General features: G+C 45.7%; 3 protein-coding genes across 7 annotated transcripts; 1 reads left to right on the top strand and 2 right to left on the bottom strand.

The window, feature by feature from the left end:
• Positions 1 to 132: 132 nt before the first annotated feature.
• Positions 133 to 3,851, bottom strand: exosc9 (exosome component 9). The gene is made up of 12 exons (XM_068734676.1): positions 3,701 to 3,851; positions 3,364 to 3,458; positions 2,874 to 2,993; positions 2,638 to 2,740; positions 2,398 to 2,535; positions 2,158 to 2,240; positions 1,800 to 1,932; positions 1,463 to 1,551; positions 1,227 to 1,373; positions 920 to 1,116; positions 738 to 816; positions 133 to 618 (listed from the first exon to the last, which is right to left on the bottom strand). The coding sequence occupies exons 1-12, from the start codon at positions 3,764 to 3,766 to the stop codon at positions 555 to 557; spliced, it is 1,314 nt and encodes a 437-aa protein (XP_068590777.1). The 5' UTR covers positions 3,767 to 3,851; the 3' UTR covers positions 133 to 554.
• A 728-nt stretch (positions 3,852 to 4,579) lies between these two features.
• Positions 4,580 to 13,003, top strand: clgn (calmegin). Of its 2 annotated transcripts, none has more exons than XM_068734648.1 (15): positions 4,580 to 4,757; positions 6,910 to 7,200; positions 7,339 to 7,412; positions 7,601 to 7,659; positions 7,911 to 8,052; positions 8,279 to 8,360; positions 8,568 to 8,760; positions 8,882 to 9,071; positions 9,239 to 9,352; positions 9,454 to 9,610; positions 9,849 to 10,064; positions 10,298 to 10,414; positions 10,538 to 10,694; positions 10,845 to 11,005; positions 11,833 to 13,003. In XM_068734648.1, exons 2-15 carry the CDS (start codon positions 6,910 to 6,912, stop codon positions 11,905 to 11,907), a joined length of 2,028 nt encoding a protein of 675 aa, XP_068590749.1. In that variant the 5' UTR covers positions 4,580 to 4,757; the 3' UTR covers positions 11,908 to 13,003. The 2 variants fall into 2 exon arrangements, with proteins under 2 accessions (XP_068590749.1, XP_068590748.1); XM_068734647.1 differs by having other exon boundaries at positions 10,839 to 11,005.
• On the bottom strand, positions 12,844 to 17,789 carry scoca (short coiled-coil protein a). 4 transcript variants are annotated; one of them, XR_011105298.1, is made up of 6 exons: positions 17,609 to 17,789; positions 15,218 to 15,289; positions 15,016 to 15,096; positions 14,590 to 14,733; positions 14,285 to 14,348; positions 12,844 to 14,134 (listed from the first exon to the last, which is right to left on the bottom strand). XR_011105298.1 is itself a non-coding variant. In XM_068734650.1 (5 exons), exons 1-4 carry the CDS (start codon positions 17,700 to 17,702, stop codon positions 14,591 to 14,593), a joined length of 390 nt encoding a protein of 129 aa, XP_068590751.1. In that variant the 5' UTR covers positions 17,703 to 17,789; the 3' UTR covers positions 12,844 to 14,348; position 14,590. The 4 variants fall into 4 exon arrangements, 3 of the variants coding, with proteins under 3 accessions (XP_068590751.1, XP_068590753.1, XP_068590752.1); XM_068734650.1 differs by having other exon boundaries at positions 12,844 to 14,348; XM_068734652.1 differs by lacking the exon at positions 17,609 to 17,789 and adding an exon at positions 16,325 to 16,442 and having other exon boundaries at positions 12,844 to 14,733.
• Positions 17,790 to 18,706: the final 917 nt, after the last annotated feature.

The raw sequence follows: 18,706 nt of genomic DNA, 5'->3' as shown, positions 1-18,706 counted from the left end.
AATGGGGTTCCATGGTGTAATGGTTAGCACTCTGGACTCATAATTTAACCTGTGTGTCAAGAAATGTAATAAACAAAACATACATGTGTATATATTTGTGAGAGGAAGAATTTCCATAAAATTGACACAAAATTCAGATTACTATATTGATCTTTTTATTTTGATATACAATACCACAAATCCCATTTTCCTCACAAAATAAAGCACTTTGAGAACATAATTGAACTGTAAAAGTCTGCTTGACCTCCAAGGGTGGTTGAAGATACTTTATTTAATAATACCTACTAGCAAAATCCTTTCATTGTTAAAAATCGTTTTCTATACATTTGTAAGCGCAGTCCGTTTCTAAATCGCTTCAAATGGCTACAAATAAGAAGCAGACTTCATGTTCTAAGTGTACATTACATTACATTACAACACTTGGAAGTGATTCTGTTCCGTATTTGATCCCAACCCTCAGCCATGGCAGCTTGGAGTCATTGTAGCCAGAATGAGGAGGTGCTGCTGAGTCCGTCACTGCTGCAGAAATGCAGATCTCTGGCTGCAGGACGCTTTCATTTGTTCTTTCTTTTCTTTGATGCTGCTGCCCCCTTCTGGTGGGACCTGGATTCTGTATTTCTAGGAGCAAGAAAAAGGATGTAAATGTTAAAAAAAAAAAAAAAAAAAAAAAACATACATACATGCATGCATGCATGCCTTCTCAGTTGCTGTGCATAGAAAAAAACAACTGGACCCACTTTGGAGTTTTGTCTGGTGTCTCTGGATGAAGTATGACCACATCCTCCTCTTCACTGTCAGATATCTCAACCACGTCTCCTGTAAGCCAAAACGAATGTTCAAAATTAAACACACACTGACTGAAACCCTCCCTATAGAACTGTGACGTGACACAAGATTGGTTTTTTTTAAGTTAACGGACCTTCTCCGCTCGCCTCCTTTCCGTGCCGTTCCTCTTCCATCTTTGTTTCCTCCTGTTCTTCACCACTGTTGTCACATTCGTCCGCTTCCTCTTCCTCTTCTTCTTCATCATCATCCTCCTCCTCCTCCTCCAGTCCCCAGGTGTTCTGCTGCCCTACCTGACCCACACCTGGGACGGGCACCACGGGGGAACGCACCCTGGTATGTATGGTTAAGGAGCCACAGCGGGTAAAAGGCGGCGAAGTGACGGATAAAAAGTGAAGACATTGTGGTAGAACGCTGCCGCTAAATCGCCGAGTCAAGGATACATCTGAGGTGAAGCCTCGGCTATCTGGACGATGCCTTCGGCTCGTTCCGTCACATCCGTCATCTCCACTGAGGTCTCGTCCATTTTCAGCGCTGTGATTCGGTCCTGTGGCATGGACTCCGCAAAACCGCACCTACCGCCCTCCTTCCTGAAACGTAAAAACACAAAGAGTTCTTGTACGTCTTCTAAAAGGCAGCGGTCAAAGTGTCCATGTGGTGACGTGACGTCACTGCTCACCTTGCTTTCTTGTCGTTCTCCAGGGCTTTGCTGAGGAGCTCTGTGATTTCAGACACTTTAACGCTGGCTATTTTACTGCATCTCATAACCTTCAACAGCACGCGCACACACACACACACACACACACACAAAAGAGATATGTTGGTGTTAAAATTTTAGTATTTTTCTCACGTGAATAGGTTTTTTCTTTTTGTTTAAAACTTCACTTGTGTGTGTGTGTTTCAGACACAGACGTTGGTGAAGCTCCACAGTGAACCGAGTGACTGACAGACTGATCGATCTCCATGAAATCAAAACCAGAACCCACAGCGCCGTGTGATCGAGACCCGTTTCTTACCTGCTCTTTAAGCAACATGATGCCCCCGCTGGACTGAATGGAGCAGATTTCTCTGTGTTTGTTCATGGCGATCATCAGCAAGCCGTCCATCACCCGCTCCTCCCGCTCACAGGGGTCGACCAGCAGGTAGGTTCTGCGGAGCGAGAAGGAAGAACGGCTAAAACTATTGCAGTGCAATACTACAGTCCTGCAGGAATTCTACCCGAGTGAAACTGTCTTAGAGAGGCGTCGATTCAACCCGCATGATGATTTTGTAGGATGTAGTTTTGAGTTAGGGTCGAATACGCAAGGGTGAGCTCCCCTCAAACAAAACTCTTACCTACTCAGTACTTCGCACAGAAAAATTGTGATGCCTTACCCTTGTTGGAAGAAGGAGAAGCTGACACTGATGGGCATGTGGTAGATGCTCAGAGGAATAGGGTCTCGCTCCTCTGGACCGTACTGAGGGGAGCGCAGGAATAAAAACCGAATTACAACCACAAAGTATGACAAATATGTGGTGCAACGGAGCAGCAGTTTGGTGTTTGGAGCGTCAGGCTTTCAGTAGATGCAGCGATGCGGAGACACCGCCCGCATGCTGCGTTTGTCGCCGACTCACCACTGTGACTTCATCTCCCTGGATGCCGACGTCGGGACGTCTGAAGTGGCACAGAGCGGTGATGGCGGCGATGCTGGCAGCGTCCATCAGGTTCCCGTCGTGATTCAACATGTGAACGTCCACTCTGACCTGCCACACCTGAACACACACACACACACACATCATCATCATCATCATCATAAGGTTCTTCTCTCTTCTTTTACGAGCATGTGTGTGTGTGTGTGTGTGTGTGTGTGTCACCTTTTCTCCAGACACCACACACAGGGACTCAGTATCAATGCACTTAGAGTTCCTCAAGCATCTCTCCAGCTGTCTGTTTAACTTCACTGACAACTCAGACTGTCTGTGGAGAGAGAGAGAGAGAGAGAGAGAGAGAGAGAGAGAGAGAGAACACCAGATGATTTAACAAATGAACCCCGTCTCAGACACAGTTCTAGCTTAATACATAGAAACTAAAAGTTTTTTTTTTTCCTCACCTGCCTTGTTCAAATGCTGGCGAGGCCATGGGCGACAGCTCGATGTTGAAGAACATGATTCCCTCGTTTGGTCGATTTTCTTTCGGAGCCACCAGCTCACATGACACCTGGGCCATGACCCTGAAGAGCGCAGCACATTGAAACCCCATTTAACACAAAAGATACATCACTTCATGGTGTTTTTTAAATCAAAAAGAATTCATAGGAGTGTGGGATCGTTTATCCCACCCCTTCATTTCAACGTGTTTTATTCTTTTAATTTGTCATGTGAAATTTGGATGGAAAAAAAAAAGTTTTTAAAATAATGCACAAGACATGTTGAATTCCAAATCTGATAGAATGGTGCAAAAACAGAAACGCCGTATATGAAGCAGACAAAACTGTACAGTAAAAAAAAAAAAAAAACCTTTATAGCTAACTGTAAGATTCACGAGGAGGGTCGAACCCAGAAAAAGCTCAACACGGTGCATGTGTCTGGCCTTAGCTTCACCTGGTTTTTCCCAGATCCACAAAGCAGCATCCGTAGTCGGTCCCAAATGTGATCTTCATCTTTCTGTAGTCGTAGGTCTGTCGTCCATCCAAACGCTGCAGGGAGACGACAGGTGAAAACTGACAACAACGCCTCCAAAGCAGACATCCATGATCCAAACTCACCGAAGAACTTTGCATTTCCAGTTTCACTGTAGTATTTGGTGGTAGTATTTTAAGGAAGTCACGATACACAGAAAGCTTATTTATTCTACATCGGTATGGTTCTCCGTTTGTGCAACATGTATGTTTGTCCTCGGTTGTATATATAAGTGCAGAATGCTCAGAAACCAGCTCACCTTTTTGTCTTCGATCGCTTTGAGCAAGAAGTCGCGCTCGCAGTTAGACAGCGGTGTGTCCTTCATTCTGAGGGTTCTTGGGTGACTGCAGACAGATTTCAATAATTCACTTCACAACTGCACTGCCACTGATCCGACAAGCATGTGGCCGCCATAGAGATGTTCTGAACTCTACCCCGGATGTGGATACTACATGCCATAGTAAAGGTTGGGGTAAATCATTTTTCTTTATTTGACTATTTCGGAATGATTGTGGAATTGTTATTATGTTAGCGTATTTGTACTTGTCTTATTATAATCCAGATCGTCGTTGGCAGTATATGACCATGGAACATTTTTAGTAGAAAGTAAGCTTTTACTTTGAAAGGCAGCTGCAAATCGAGTTTCTGATGCCCGAAAGTGCTCCTGGCGTGAACTCGTTGTTTGGGGCTTTCAAAGTTGTAAATATTTTCAGCATTCTGTTGGAACACTAACATAATGAATCCTGTTGCTAAAGGAGTTTTTTGGTGTCTGTATTTTAGAACTTCATCGACAAACTGGCATGTTTTCCTGAGCATCGTGGATAAAAGGTTAAAAACTACATTTCAAAACAACACTATGCTCCATAAAACGTGAAGAAATATATTTTTAAACGGTAGGGAATTTATTCTAATCGCTTCAGTTGTAAATTGAATTTATTCAAAACGTATCTCATGCAAAAGTATAGCAATATTGGAGTAAAATGCCCTTACGAGTGTAATCTATTACGAGCAGCCCCCTGGCAACGCTCTCATCTCCGCTAATATTTTGGTGCACGTGAAGGCAGCATTCACGCTCATCTAACCCTGCGCGATGTGCGCATGCGGCATGCCGATTTGCAGGGGACTCGCTCGCGCTCATCACCCGCGCACCGTTATCCGGGCCAAGCTGTCATCTACGTTACCGTCCTCTCCAGCCGAGAACCGTGTATCTATACACGGCGGGCCTCGGTGAAACAACGCACAAGATACTTACTCCGGAGGGAAAAAAGCGGCTATCAAGACATTTCCTCTGCAATTGACAAAGAAGGCGCAAAAAGGTTTGTTTTGTGTGCGCTCATTCATTCTCTCCCATCGCTCCCCTGTGCGACATTACTACTCATTCAGCAAGCTAACCGTTCATTTCTTCAGTCTTAACCAGACACTCTCGGCCCCCCTTTTGCTTTGAAATACATATTTTCCGTTTGCGGTTTTAACTGCAGGGCATGTTTGATTAGCGGGCTCGTTGTATAAGCCCATTAGTCTACTAGCTAAGCTTGTGTTATGCTAGCGTTGGCTGTTTATGAGCGACGTCCACTTAGCATAGCGAGCTAGCGGAGCAGGTGTTGCAGCCAGAGCCGTTCATCTAACAACAGTTTGGATATTGCAGTGTTCGGTGGCAGCCATGTTGGCTCCTTAACCCTGTCCTGTGACCTTTTTTATGTGTACTTTCTAGATCTGTTCAGTAACAAGCTTCTCTTAGAAAGAGATACAAATACAATGTATGAGTGCGGTATCATAATTTCGCCCTATTGCTGCCCTGCACGTGTCAAACATGGTTATAATCTGTATGGCTTGGCTGTGTTGTGTTTTTGAGTTGCTCTCTACACTTACACAACAGTGGATATTGTTGCTGTCAAAGGACACTAACACTGGTATATTTATAGAAAAGTTAAGTGATGTGTATTGTCCTTTTTTTTTATAAAGTAATTAAATTTGGGGAATGGCCTGTTTGAAATTTTTTACAGCATTCACTGTTGTAGTCTTGTATTCGTAGGAAAAATAACCTAAAAATTCACAGAAAAGCCAAAATTGGAAGGATTCTGTCTGAGAGGAATATTTCCTTTGCACTGTTTAATGTAAAACTGTTATTTATTAACCTGACTATGCCTGCTTGAGTTCACTATCCCTGACATTTAACAGACACGTCGTGTAGAGCAGAAAGCGCGTGGAGTACGATGCACTCGGCCAGTAAAAGGTTTTGCCTCAAACGGTTCATTTTGCCGTTGAGGTTGCCATGAAGTGCACTCTGCAAGAGCCCTGCCGGCATCTGTGAAGGTAAAGTGAAGGTAAATGGCCCTTTTTGTCATTGTAAAGAAGCCGAGCCCTCATCAAAGTAGTGTGCCCCGTTAGCAGGTACTTCTTTTACTGACACAAATAAAAGTCCACTTTGTTTGTCACTGGTTGAGAACCACCTTTTGTTGAAGCGTATTGATGTCTCTCAGTAATCCACTGCCACATGTGACCACCTCATACATTAAATATTAGGATTCTGAAACGATTGTGTGCAGGAAGTGTTCCTACTATCAGAAACATGGGACGTGGCCAAAGATGTCTTACAGACTGTTGCATTGCTGGCATTAAGACCAAAGATGCAGATAAATGAGCCACGTTTTGACGCTTTTCAAAATGAGATGTATTATTTGTTCCTCGTGTTTCTCCCGTTGATCCCCCCCCTCGCCCTCTGTTACCTAACAGAACAACAGCAGCAGCAGCAATGGGAATCAAAGTTGATTAGGAATGAAGGGAAGCGTGCTGCCGTGCCGTCTGCACTGATGCTTTTCAATTCCTGCTGCTCTCAAGCAGAGGGAGCAGGTGTGGCCAGCTCAATAGGTCATTACAGCTGTGGTTTAGTGTGACAAAAATCTGACCCGTGTTCAGCAGGTATAGGGTTTCAAATGCATTTTAGGACACGCACAAAAAAAGTACTAATGCGATGCGTTTACTGTCACAAATTAGGACTAGTACAGGTACTTTGGAAAGGGGACGTGTTATAAATCCAAAGAGGCTTGTGTGGTGCAGATATTAGTGGCGTCTGCTTAGAAGGAGTCCGTCTTTTACATTTATCTGGTGGGAATGCGTTGCAGCAGAGACGGGGCAGTCTGGTGAGATAAGGATGTGATCTGAGGACACAGGCCCGACATCAAGTCACACTGTGTTCTCATGTGATGCAATCTCTTTTTGTTCTTTCTCTCACCCTCTTAGCCTTTCATCCTTTTATGCACTTGTGATTTCTATTTATATCATTGATGCCCCACGCTCACACACACACACACACCCCTTTGCTCTCCATAAATAACATCTCACACCTGCCCCTTTTCCTCCCATCCCTTATCCTCCCTCGCCATGGCCTCTTCACACCGTGCTCCTCTCTGACGCTCTTATCGCACACTCCGTTCACCCGTCTGCTGTCTCTCTACCCTCCCCCTACAGATGAAGCTGGAAAGGGGTTGGCTGTGGTGCGTGCTGCTCCTGTCCTCGCTGGCTGTGGCGGCTGTGGCGACCCAGGAGACGCAGTTGGACGTTGATATTTCCGACATCGATGAAGATATGGGGTTGGACGAGGAGGAATTAAAGGTTCTGATGGCGGAGGAGGAGGAGGAGGAGGAAGAGGCGGAGGTGGTGGAGGAGGAGGAGGAGGCGACAGTGATGGATGAAGACTTGGATAAGACAGACAGCACAGCAAGTGAAAAGGCTGGAATGGATGCAAATGTCTCCTTCCAGGTCAGAAATGGGTCGTAGCTTAAGTAAAGTGAAGTGTGTCGAGGCTTTTCTTCACAGTTGCAAAGTTTTGGATTAGGGGAACCTGGCCTGTAGATTAACTTCTAATTTGTGTTTGTTTGTTTTGTTTTTGTTCCCCAGGTAACATACAAGACTCCTGTCCCGACTGGAGACGTCTACTTTGCGGAGACGTTTGATGACGGCTTTCTGGAAAGGTATAGCCTGACAAATTCACCACCAAGGGCGGCTAAAAATACAGCGTAAATGTTTAATTCCCGCTCGGATAGATGAGCCTCCCACCAGGGCTAAACTTACACAATCAGTGGTTGCAGTGTGTTCACGTGTTGATGTTGTTGTTGTTGTTGTGTGGACGCTGAGGGTTTTGTGATGTTGATCTCCATAGTTGGCAGCTCTCAAAGACAGTGAAGGGGGATGCAGATGACGACATCGCCAAATATGACGGTTTGTTCCTTCTTTTGTTTCTTGGCTTGTCTAGATGTGTGCGTAATGAGAGTGTGTAGAGAGGCACAACTTTCACACGTATGATGTAAATAAAGATATTTTGTCTTATTGTCCCTTTGGGCAACCATCACTACTGGTTAGGATAACACTAACGAGGTCCAACGCCTCAGTAGACGACGCTAAAGCCGTCTCGAGCGGAGACTCTGCGACCGCGCCGTGACGATAAACGCTGACCGTGTCTCTGCCTGTAGGGAAGTGGGCTGTAGAGCAGCTGAAGGAGAACAAAGTTCCAGGAGACATGGGTCTGGTGCTCAAGTCCCGGGCCAAACACCACGCCATCTCCGCAATGCTGAACAAACCCTTTGTGTTCCAGGATGAACCTCTGGTTGTCCAGTGAGTTCAAACACACACACACACACACACACACACACACACACACACACACACACACACACACACATGAAAACACTCTTTTTTTGTTCGTGCAAGTGGACGTTTTTCTCCATGAGCTCCAGTGTTTCGTGGAGGGATTAAATCTTCTTATTTGCATTTTCAAGTTGACAAAACCGTGTTGAATAATTGCGACTTGTTAAGTTGTTTTGTTGCGTTCCGGTTGCAGGTATGAGGTGAATTTCCAGGATGGCATCGACTGCGGCGGAGCCTACATCAAACTGCTTTCAGACACTGGCGATCTCAATCTGGTTGGTTTACATGTTGTCATTCTACCCGGCTCTGTTTGTGTGTGATGTTTTAATGTACACAGGCCGTTTGATGGGCGCGTCTATCAAAAGCATCTTACACTGAAGCAAATACTGAAGACACCTTTTTGTTGATATTGGTGGAAACCGAATCCAAAACCTTTTTAAAATACACTTTTTTGTTCTTCTTTTTTTTCCTCTTCATTTAAGGAGCAATTCCACGACCGTACTTCGTACTCCCTCATGTTCGGACCGGACAAGTGTGGCGAGGACTACAAGCTGCACTTCATCTTCCGCCACCAGAATCCTCTGAACAAAGACACGGAGGAGAAGCATGCCAAGAGGGCTGACGTGGACCTCAAGAAGTTCTACACCGACAAGAAGACTCACCTCTACACTCTGGGTACAGGAGACTGTGTTTACATCTGTCTGAAATGGAACAGCTTACATACCTTTTTTTTATAAAATGTACATTTCTCATTTTGCTCACATATTCATTCAGCATGTTTCCCTCCGTTTGTTAGTCCTGAACCCAGACAACAGCTACGAGATGTTCATAGACCAGTCCAGCGTGAGCCGCGGCAGCCTGCTGCACGACGTGGTGCCTCCAGTCAACCCGCCCAAAGAGATCGACGACCCCCGCGACTCTAAGCCGGAGGACTGGGACGAGAGGGCCAAGATGCCTGACCCCGAGGCCGCCAAGCCCGATGACTGGTGACCGCAGCCCACATGCTAGTAGACAGTTCAGATTCTGTTGCAGATTGGACCTAGTCATCAATAACAAACATGGCCGTGTGTGTGTGTGTGTGTGTGTGTGTGTGTGTGTGTGTGTGTGTGTGTGTGTGTGTGTGTGTGTGTGTGTGTGTGTGTGTGTGTCTCAGGGACGAAGATGCTCCAGCAAAGATTGAAGACCCCGACGCTTTGAAGCCAGAGGGCTGGCTGGACGACGAACCGGAGTTTGTCTCCGACCCCAACGCTGAGAAACCAGAAGACTGGTAAAAATGAACACGGTCACCAAACAAACCCGCAGCCGGCGGTCTGAACGTCGTCACGGTAATGGCGACGACGGAGCCTGACGGCTCTTCTCTGTGTGCAGGGACGAGGAGATGGATGGAGAGTGGGAAGCCCCGCAGATTCCTAACCCAGCCTGTGAGACGGCCCCCGGCTGTGGGGAGTGGAAGCGTCCACAGATCAACAACCCTCAGTACAAGGGCAAGTGGAAAGCCCCTCTGGTGGACAACCCCAACTATCAGGTGACTATAGCGTTAACTAAACCAGGCGTTTTTATTTGATTTCTCTTTTTAGGAACTGTTCCTAGCTTCTTCTTTTTTTTTGTAGAGCACAAATAATGAGGTGCACACTACAGCACTCTGCCAGCTCACTCTCTGTATTACTCGTAGCACCTCTGACCCGTCCTGTTTGGAGACGCTGTACGTTTGCGCAGCAGCTGAAGCCACCGTAATTGTTTCCCCTCTACGTTCTTGTCCCCAGGGAGTCTGGAAGCCGCACAAGATCAATAACCCGGATTATTTTGAGGACCTGCAGCCGTTCAGGATGACACCTTTCAAGGCTGTGGGCTTGGAGCTGTGGTCCATGACCTCCGATATCTACTTTGACAACTTCATTATCACCTCTCACAAGGAGGTGGCCGACCGCTGGGCCTCCGACAGCTGGGGGCTGAAGAAACTGGTGGCCAGCGCTAACGAGGTCAGTGTGCTTGTTTTGTAAGGGCAAAAGGAACACGGAGCAGCAACCCTCACAGACACTTACATTGTCACTTTGTGCATATAATTTACTGTCAGTATCTGAGAGAGAGAGAGAGAGAGAGAGAGAGAGAGAGAGAGAGAGAGAGAGAGAGAGAGAGAGAGAGAGAGAGAGAGAGAGAGAGAGAGAGCGACTCTCACTATTTGCTCTTGTCCTTCGCTCCTCGATCCCACCAGCCGGGGATCTTCGCTCAGCTGATGATTGCAGCGGAGGAGCGGCCGTGGCTCTGGGTGATTTACATACTGACAGTTGGCCTGCCTGTCGGACTGGCTGTGCTCTTCTGCTGGCCAAAGGTACTGTGAACCTAACGAGGGATTTATTCATTGCGTGTTTCTGATCCTCAATTTATGCGAAACACTCCAGCAAACCCCCCCCTCTAAACCAGACCGTGATCCCATCTCCTGTTTGCGTCACAGAAATCGGATGACGACTACGTGTACAAGAAGGTGGATCCTCCCCGGGCTGATGTAGAGGAAGAGGAAGAGGAGGATGAAGAAGAAGAGGAGGAGGAGGCGGCGGCAGGAGATGAGGAAGACAAAGCAGCTGAGGCTGCAGAAGGTGCTCCAGCTGCAGGTTAGAGGGTCAAACACAGGACACACACACACACACACATTCTCTTCTGTTGTTGCTGTATATTGTTGCTTCATTGCTGCTACATTGCTCTAGAGTCATATTTCTGTGTCCTTACTGTCATCACCTCTCTGTCACCTTCAAAAGCAACAGAAGAGGCTGAGGAGGAGGAGGAGGAGGATGAAGCCGATGCGGGAGGTGACAATCTAGAGGACGACGACGACGATGATGAGGAGGAGGAGGACGAAGAAGAGGAGGAGGAGGAGGAGGGAGAAGAGGAGAGCAAAGCTCCTGAGCGAACACTAGAGGAGGAGGTTGGTGTGGTTGTGACTTATTCTTACCTGCAGAGCAACATGAGCTGATGGTGTTGGTAGAGATCTGGGGGTTCATGCACACTTTAGGAATCAATACCTAGAACCAGGTCCTTGGATTTCACCACCAGCTTTCTCTTTCATTTAGTTCCTCTAGGTATCTGACGGGAACGCCTACTTATAATTCACATTAACCATACTCATGGCCTTGAATACATTATGTTTAAAAGTTAGCTAAAATGTTGATGTTTGGTGTACTGATACAGGGTGCAGAGGACCTCCATGGACCTCTAAATGCCATGCTTTCTGTTATCATATATATATATATATATATATATATATATATATATATATATATATATATATATATATATATATATATATATATATAGACACACACACACACACACACACACACACACACAGTGAGACGGTCTCTTGTGACCCGCAGACAACACACTGAACAGGATCGTTCCCTCACCTCCCTTCTGTTGAGACTATCTCACGTCTCAGACACCGTGTCCTCGCCCTTGTGAGGATTGAGCTCGTCCAGAGAGTCTGGCTGCTCCTTTTTTTTTTTTTTCTTTTTTTTTTTTCCTTCCAGAGTGTGATCATGTATTTCACTCTACTTGGCATTTAAAAGGCCTTTTAATTTAATTTGACTTGATGCAAAGTCTAGACACCCTGTAACATGGGGCGAACTCTACACTTGATTTGTTAACATGTCGGTAATGTGAAAAAATGCAAGAGGGACGTTTTATATCTCATCCATTAACTTTGCCTCTTTTTTTTTTTCCTCCTTTTTCTTTCATTCCAATTGCGGCTCACAGTCAAAGGAGGGAGGAGCCGTCGCTGAAGAGAGCCACAAACAAGCTGTGAGAAAGAGGAGGGTACGGAAAGACTGAAGAGGTGAACCAGCGCCTCCCGTCTCCTTTCTCCCCCAAATGCGGAGGAGGTGGAAAGGGCCGTCTCAGCTGCTGCTCCGCCCTCTCCGAGCAGAGCAGCATGCATTTCCTTCCAACCACCCGGTAGCCTGCAGGCCTGCAGTCACACACACACACACACACACACACCCCCCCCCTCGGCTACACCCATCACAGGGCCGCAGTCTCCCAAACCACATCCTGCATCCCTCATCTCGTCTCGTCGCCCCCCCCTGCCTGCTAATTGAACGATCAGATGGATCAATCCCCCGGAGATTCCGTGCATTTAGATGTTTTTCCTTCCTCCCATCCTGAGCTTCCGCGCGTTCTTCATCGTTCTTCTCTTCTCTAAGCCGTTGCCGTCACCAATGCCCGTCGGCCTGAAAAGGCCCACCTCTTCCACCGCTGTTCCTGTCGAGGCAGTTTTTTTCTGAAATACGACATGCCACTGATGTGCTTATTCTGAGCCTAGGTCTGTTTCAAAGGTCTAGGTCTGATCAACACACTGAATGCCTTGGCCATCCGTTGTCAATAAGACAAGATTTAGTAGGTTTCTGCAGCAAAACCGCTGGATATTAAACCTGCCGAGAAAAAAAAACGCGTCTCGTTCAGTCGGTAACACGGCAGCGCTTTCCCAGAGTATCTAGACTAGCTGGAGTTCAGATCCAAGAGTATTGCCTGGGGAAAAACATTGATGATAACTTTATTTGTTTTATATTATTGTCTCAAGCTTTTGTAGATCATGTTCTTGCCGGATTCTGGCAGGAATCCCTGTTTACATTTGTTCGCAAATTGTACATTGCTCTTGAAAATAAAACTATTTAATACAAAAAAAATATATATATATCAACATTTTCTGTTGCTCTCCTGAAAGTTAATGTAGGATTGGTCAGTTGACAAAAGACCCGGACGAAGGAGTGATCTTATGTTTTTATTAAAACAAAAACAGTTTAAAGGCAAAGGTGCAGGGTGTAGGTAGGGCATATTCACAGCCAGACACAAATCATACTGTACAACTGTTAAAAATATCGAAATAACCTCAATAAATTACATCATATACAGTGTTTATAGCCTCCCATGATGAGTTCACCCCTTTTTTTTTTCAAACAGCACCACAGTCACTTGATGTTTACACATTGAATTACTGCTTTCCAGACATTATTGAACTGGATACATTTTAAAGGGAATGCAAATGTGTTCAGATTACACGACTTCGTCTCTTTACGCCCTCATTCAGTTTGTATCCGATGATGCAGCAGAAGTCTTGGAACACACACACACACACCCACACCCCCCCGCCACCCGGCTGCACTCTTGAGTACATCGGTGCATTTTAACAGTCGGAGCCCCTCCTCCAGCAGGTGGTGTGCTCCAGGCCTGGCTGAATGGATCAATAGCACTCACGGCCTCTTTACTGCTCGCAGTTAAAGGGGAAAGCGTCCCTTTCTCTCCTCCCTCCTCGTGTCTTTTGACTCATCTGGCCCATTTAGTCCACCTCCCCTCCTCCTCCTCCCGGACAGGATGAGGACACACAATGTAATAATGCAGGGTTTGTCTCTGAGTCGTCCCGGCTGCATTTATGACCATTTCCTTTGTCTCTCTTACATTACAGTCTGGGCCATAACACTCATTCATGATCCACTGAAAGGGTTACAAATACTTTTAAGTGCAAAATGAAAATCGTGTGTAATTGTGATTTTTTAAATAAAAAAAAAAATGGAACCACTTGCAATAAAACATTGATAAGTTAAGATTTACACTTTTATGAAGTCTACATAACTTTGTTTCTCTGTGCTTCTACTTGCATTGCTGCCGAGCCGTCAATGGTTCCTATATGCATCTAGTATCCACCTATTGTTACAAAGTAGCTTTATACAGTCTGTAAGTTAGTGACTATTGGTTTAATGACATTTCATTAGATATTTACTACACTTTCAAATTAAAAAAAGGAACTCATACATGCAATCTGAATACATTTTATATTCTCAGTAATACTGTTCAACTCGCCTGCTTTTTAAAACGGCAGAATACAGTCATGTTTCATATCGACACGACGACATCCGGGACCTACCGAAAAGAAACTCAGATCCAGCTGATGTAGAAAATATTTTACAAAAAGAAAAAACCGTAAACCAGTGTTGAAATCGGCTTTATGGTCAACCAGTATTTGTAGTGCGTTTGATTTGTTTGCCAGTTTGAGACAGGAACACTATCAGAACGTTTGGGGGAAAAAAAGAAGAAAAAAAAAAATCACAGAAAATCTGAATTGTCTTCAAACACAAAACCAAGCAGGTAAAGCAGGACTAAGAATTATTTCTACAGATACTACTTTGACAGAGAGCATTAAGAAGAAACTCACGGTACAAATGGCCCTTAACCACTTCATATACATCGTCTGGTTCTGCAGTGTGGAGAGGGAGCTGCTGCAAAAACAGACCTGGGTCAAACCAACATTAAATTCATCTAGTCAGCGGGGACATGTGACAACGTCAGTTTATGTTTTTGATAATTAAATAGTTAGTTTTGACTCGGGTAAGTGGGCTGTAGCGGTGACAGAACACCCCCAGGTCAGCTGAGAAAACAAACCCCTCTCCATGCCTCAGTGGTGGGTTCCCTCTCCCAGCTGCTGGCCCGGCGACTGTGTTTTTTTTTTTCTGAGGGTACCTCACTTCCGTTTGCTCTTGGTGTCGGTGGTCTGGAAGACGCTGGAGGCAGACATGAGGTTCTCGATGTACTGCCCGAGGACTTGGTTCTCAGATTTTAACTTCAGGTTCTCCTCCTTGACTGCGTCAACCCGCGCTGACAGGTCTGGAACGAAAGACAAAGTCCATGGTCTACTCAGCTCAAGTACCGTATTACGTTCTGACAGTCCACAGCTGTGCGGGATAACATGACAGCCTAACAACAGACATCTGGATGGTGACATTTAGCCTAGTGAAACTATGTTGGCCATCAAGTTACTCCATGAATCTCACAGTTATCAGATTCAACAACTGAATGTGTGTGTGTGTGTGTGTGTGTGTGTGTGTGTGTGTGTGTGTGTGTGTGTGTGTGTGTGTGTGTGTGTGTGTGTGTGTGTGTGTGTGTTACCTTCTAGCGTGTGCTGAAGTTCCAAAACTTGATTTATTAACCTCGTCTTCTCCTCCATCTCCACCTGGTTCTCCATGTCTCCTGCAATAGAGATACAAACGCCGACGCTATTCACATGCACTCGAAACATATCATCTCATTATTAATACATTGATCGGACATAATACGTGTTTCGCGAAGCCGAGTGTGTATGCAGACGCACCATCTATATCGCAGTTCATGACGAAGAGCTCGTTCTCCTGTTTGGTATACAGGGCTGCAGATCCACTGTCCACTGCAAAAGAACAAGAACAGACACCGTAAGCTCCACGAAGCAGTCACACGCGACTGATAACGGGGTGTTCTAGCGCGAGGAATATTTAAAATGCTGGCAGAGACTCCTGACGTTATCTACTTCTCTGTTCATATTAGGTGGTAAGAGGAACCAAGTGTGTTCACGTTCATCTTATAATGCCCTCATCAAGATGGTAAGCCACCCAGACCCAGATCCACCTGGTCCTGTGATCATTTAATGGAACCCTTTTCTTTTTCAAATGTGGTATTTCATAAAGCTTTTCTGTTTTACTGTGTTAGCAGAGGAGACTTGTGTTTCATGCAAGGTGGCCTACCTCCGCTATAAAAACAAAGGAAGCATCCTTGACTGTATATAAACAACTACATCCGTACTCACTGCGAACACTCAAACAATACTGCTTAGCTTCGATCTGCTAGCTAAACATGCTAGACGTTGCTAAACATGGTCGCTTGTATGTTTACTGTCAGTAAACTGGGTGTGAGACAATGATGTGGTGATGCTAACCTACTGGCTACTGTCTGATACTGGCTCCTACAGCCGCAAATAAGCCAGCGACTAACGGCAAAATTACCGTTAATCGTTCGTTGACAAAAAACGAAAAAAAACAACGTTACATCACATCTCCCATTCAGAGCCACAGTTACGTGACGGCCAGTTAGCTTCGTCGTTATCAGGACGAGTGTACTTTGACTAGCTATGTCGCTAAGCTAACTGATGTCAGCGGTGTAGCTAGCTACACCAACGGAGCAACTAAAGTCAGTTACTCACCAAAAAACAACCAAAATGAACTCGTCTATCTCGTCTGATATTCAGAGGCGACTCTTTGATAAATACGTTTAATAACCGGGACAACACCCACAGTTATGCTACCGCTAACTGCTAAACGCTACAAGCTAGCTGCCGCTGGCTAACTAGCATTAGCTTCAAGCTGATACGGAAAGGCTAGCTGTGATTTAGCGACTCACATTTTTTTTCTTTTACACGAAACGCATGCCGGCATTTAGACTCACCTACAGCAATAAATGTCTTCTCCGTTTAGCGGAGTGACCCTGTAAACAGACTGGAGGCTATGTGGTGATGGTGAGGATAGTGATGATAGCGACGTCACCGAGTGTGCGTGACCACACCAGCCGACGGGAGGTGTGGGTGGGGGGGGGCACTCTGCACAAACACAACACACACTCGCTGCAGTCCTCACAGACGTTCAGGCCTTCAGTCATCCCCACTGGTATAATATCACATACTTAAGAAGAGACAGTCAGAGCAGCAATGTCATTCCCACCAGACCTGTGCGTGTTTTTTGTTTTTGTGCATCTAGATGTCTTTCTGTCTGTCTTTCTTTCCATCTGTCTGTCTGTCTGCATGCATGGAGTTGTTGGCAGCCTTTGTAAACACTAATACACACATGTCTGGGTGTAGTATTCTTGCAGCCTCTGTGTTGTGTGTCTCTGCTCGATCTGAGGAGTCCATATGCTGCTGAAACCAAACCCCGGGGAGACGGCTGCTGTAGCCAAAAGCCACCTATGACCAGTCTGCCCTCTCTCCCTCTCTCTCTCTCTCTCTCTCTCCATCTTTTTCTCACCCTCTCTTTTGCTTTCCTACTGTGTGTGTGTGTGTGTGTGTGTGTGTGTGTGTGTGTGTGTGTGTGTGTGTGTGTTGCCCAATGCCCAAAACTGTCATACCCCCCCATCTACTACCATTTCAAAATAGGTACTTTCCAGCTCTTTCTTCATGACAATTTATCAGAAGCCAAGCTATGAGTGAACACATAAGAGATCCAAGCTGTCATCAATTTGCCAGTTAAGATTTTAGAGGCCGCAGAGCGCTCTGACCTCGGTGTAGCCCGTCAGACCCAGATCAAACAGATAGTGTTTCAGTATGTTCACCTCTATATGTGTCTGAGTCAAATATTCCCTTTTCCTCTCCCAGTGTCGTCTAACCCTAACCTAGATTACAAACTCTTCATACGCATACATGGTCAATAAAGCTGATTCTCATTCTGAGATAATAGGATTTATATTGGAAGGGGTTATATATTCCTGATAATCAAATTCAGTTAAAGGAAAATGACTCTGCCTATATTAGATATACCAAAAAGAAAAGGCATGCGGCATTGGTAGGAGCCACACCTCCGTCCTGTCACTGCACAACACACCAACATAACTCTGGTTTTACAAGCTGGCCTCATTTGTTCAACCACATACTTTTTTTTACAACTGCCGTAACTGTCTGTCATGCGTCTGTCATTTTGTGCCTATACAAACACAACAGCTGCAGAACAGTCCCTTGAGTCTTTACCTGTGTCGTCTGTCAGAGAGATGTTAGTGAACGACCCATCATCCTCGTCTTCCTCGGCACCACCGGCGTGAGTCTCCTCTCCTTCTTCCAGCATTGTTTTCCCTTTTTGCTTTTCAGCTCACACACTCATTCATTGGTGTCAGAGCCTTCTCTCCGTTTAAACGTTTGCTCTTGTTTCTTCTCTCTTGTCTTTAAGCCCCGCCTCCACACACACCTATGACCTAAATCATTGACGTCGTCACGGTCATACCTGCCCTACCTGACTGGTGGCTCGGGTTACGGGCTTGTCACGAGAATGGGTCGCTATGGTGACCACTGGACACAATCACAGACAGACAGACAGACAGACAGACCACCCCGGGGGGGGGGGGGGGGGGGTGAAGGTTCAAGTCACCAGTCTGCTCACGTGAAAAGGGAGCCATAAAGGAGGCCCACACTCGGTCACACATTAACCTGAACAGTAAGAGTGTGTGCTGGTAATGTAAACACAGTCAGGTGTTCCAGCTGTTTGGTCTGTTGTAGCCAGAACATCACACATCTGCAGCGCTGTAACACGCATGACAGTGTAAATGGGTTATTTGGTGTATTTTCACCTCGTTAGGACAACGCCTCAGAGCAGCGTTGTTGACCTAAACAGGAAAGAGGGACGTGAATGGGAAACCACTTTCATTAGATCTGTGGGAGCAGCCTGCACTCTGGTGGTTCATGCTGAACACTGCAGATCAGTGACAGTGTATCAGAGAGTCCATCGTGCTCCATCTGAGAGCAACCTGCAATGACGGTGCAGTTTACACACACACACACACACACACACACACACACACACACAGCAGCGAGGAAGACCTGTGGCCTTCATGGTCAAGTTAAGACTCTATTGTGAAAAATAAACATTTGCAAGTTAAATGAAAATGTAGTAAACCTGTGATACAGTTTAGAGGTTACCGTCACTATTTTTTGCAGAATTAACAGCTACCTAACAAAGCTAGGCCCTACAACAAAATGCAAAAGCGTCACGTAAACTAAGCGTGAAACTTCAGCCTTGATTTTTGGAGAAGACACATGCTGCTTGAAGATGTCGAGCTGGTAATAGTGTAAAGG

Source organism: Cebidichthys violaceus, unplaced genomic scaffold, assembly GCF_023349555.1.
Source record: "Cebidichthys violaceus isolate CVI_PGR_0920_01 unplaced genomic scaffold, fCebVio1.0.p SCAF_66, whole genome shotgun sequence".
NCBI lineage: Eukaryota > Metazoa > Chordata > Actinopteri > Perciformes > Stichaeidae > Cebidichthys > Cebidichthys violaceus.
This window is presented reverse-complemented; position numbering and strand designations above follow the sequence as displayed.

Coding starts and splice junctions, on each gene's coding strand:
- exosc9 (XM_068734676.1), bottom strand. CDS start 3,766: ATGAAGGACACACCGCTGTCTAACTGCGAGCGCGACTTCTTGCTCAAA. Junction 3,459..3,700: donor AAGCGATCGAAGACAAAAAG/GTGAGCTGGTTT, acceptor GTCTCCCTGCAG/CGTTTGGATGGACGACAGAC. Junction 2,741..2,873: donor CCAGCATTTGAACAAGGCAG/GTGAGGAAAAAA, acceptor CTCTCTCCACAG/ACAGTCTGAGTTGTCAGTGA.
- clgn (XM_068734647.1), top strand. CDS start 6,910: ATGAAGCTGGAAAGGGGTTGGCTGTGGTGCGTGCTGCTCCTGTCCTCG. Junction 8,053..8,278: donor GATGAACCTCTGGTTGTCCA/GTGAGTTCAAAC, acceptor TTCCGGTTGCAG/GTATGAGGTGAATTTCCAGG. Junction 8,761..8,881: donor GACTCACCTCTACACTCTGG/GTACAGGAGACT, acceptor TCCGTTTGTTAG/TCCTGAACCCAGACAACAGC.
- scoca (XM_068734650.1), bottom strand. CDS start 17,702: ATGCTGGAAGAAGGAGAGGAGACTCACGCCGGTGGTGCCGAGGAAGAC. Junction 15,097..15,217: donor CATGAACTGCGATATAGATG/GTGCGTCTGCAT, acceptor TCTCTATTGCAG/GAGACATGGAGAACCAGGTG. Junction 14,734..15,015: donor ACTTCAGCACACGCTAGAAG/GTAACACACACA, acceptor CTTTCGTTCCAG/ACCTGTCAGCGCGGGTTGAC.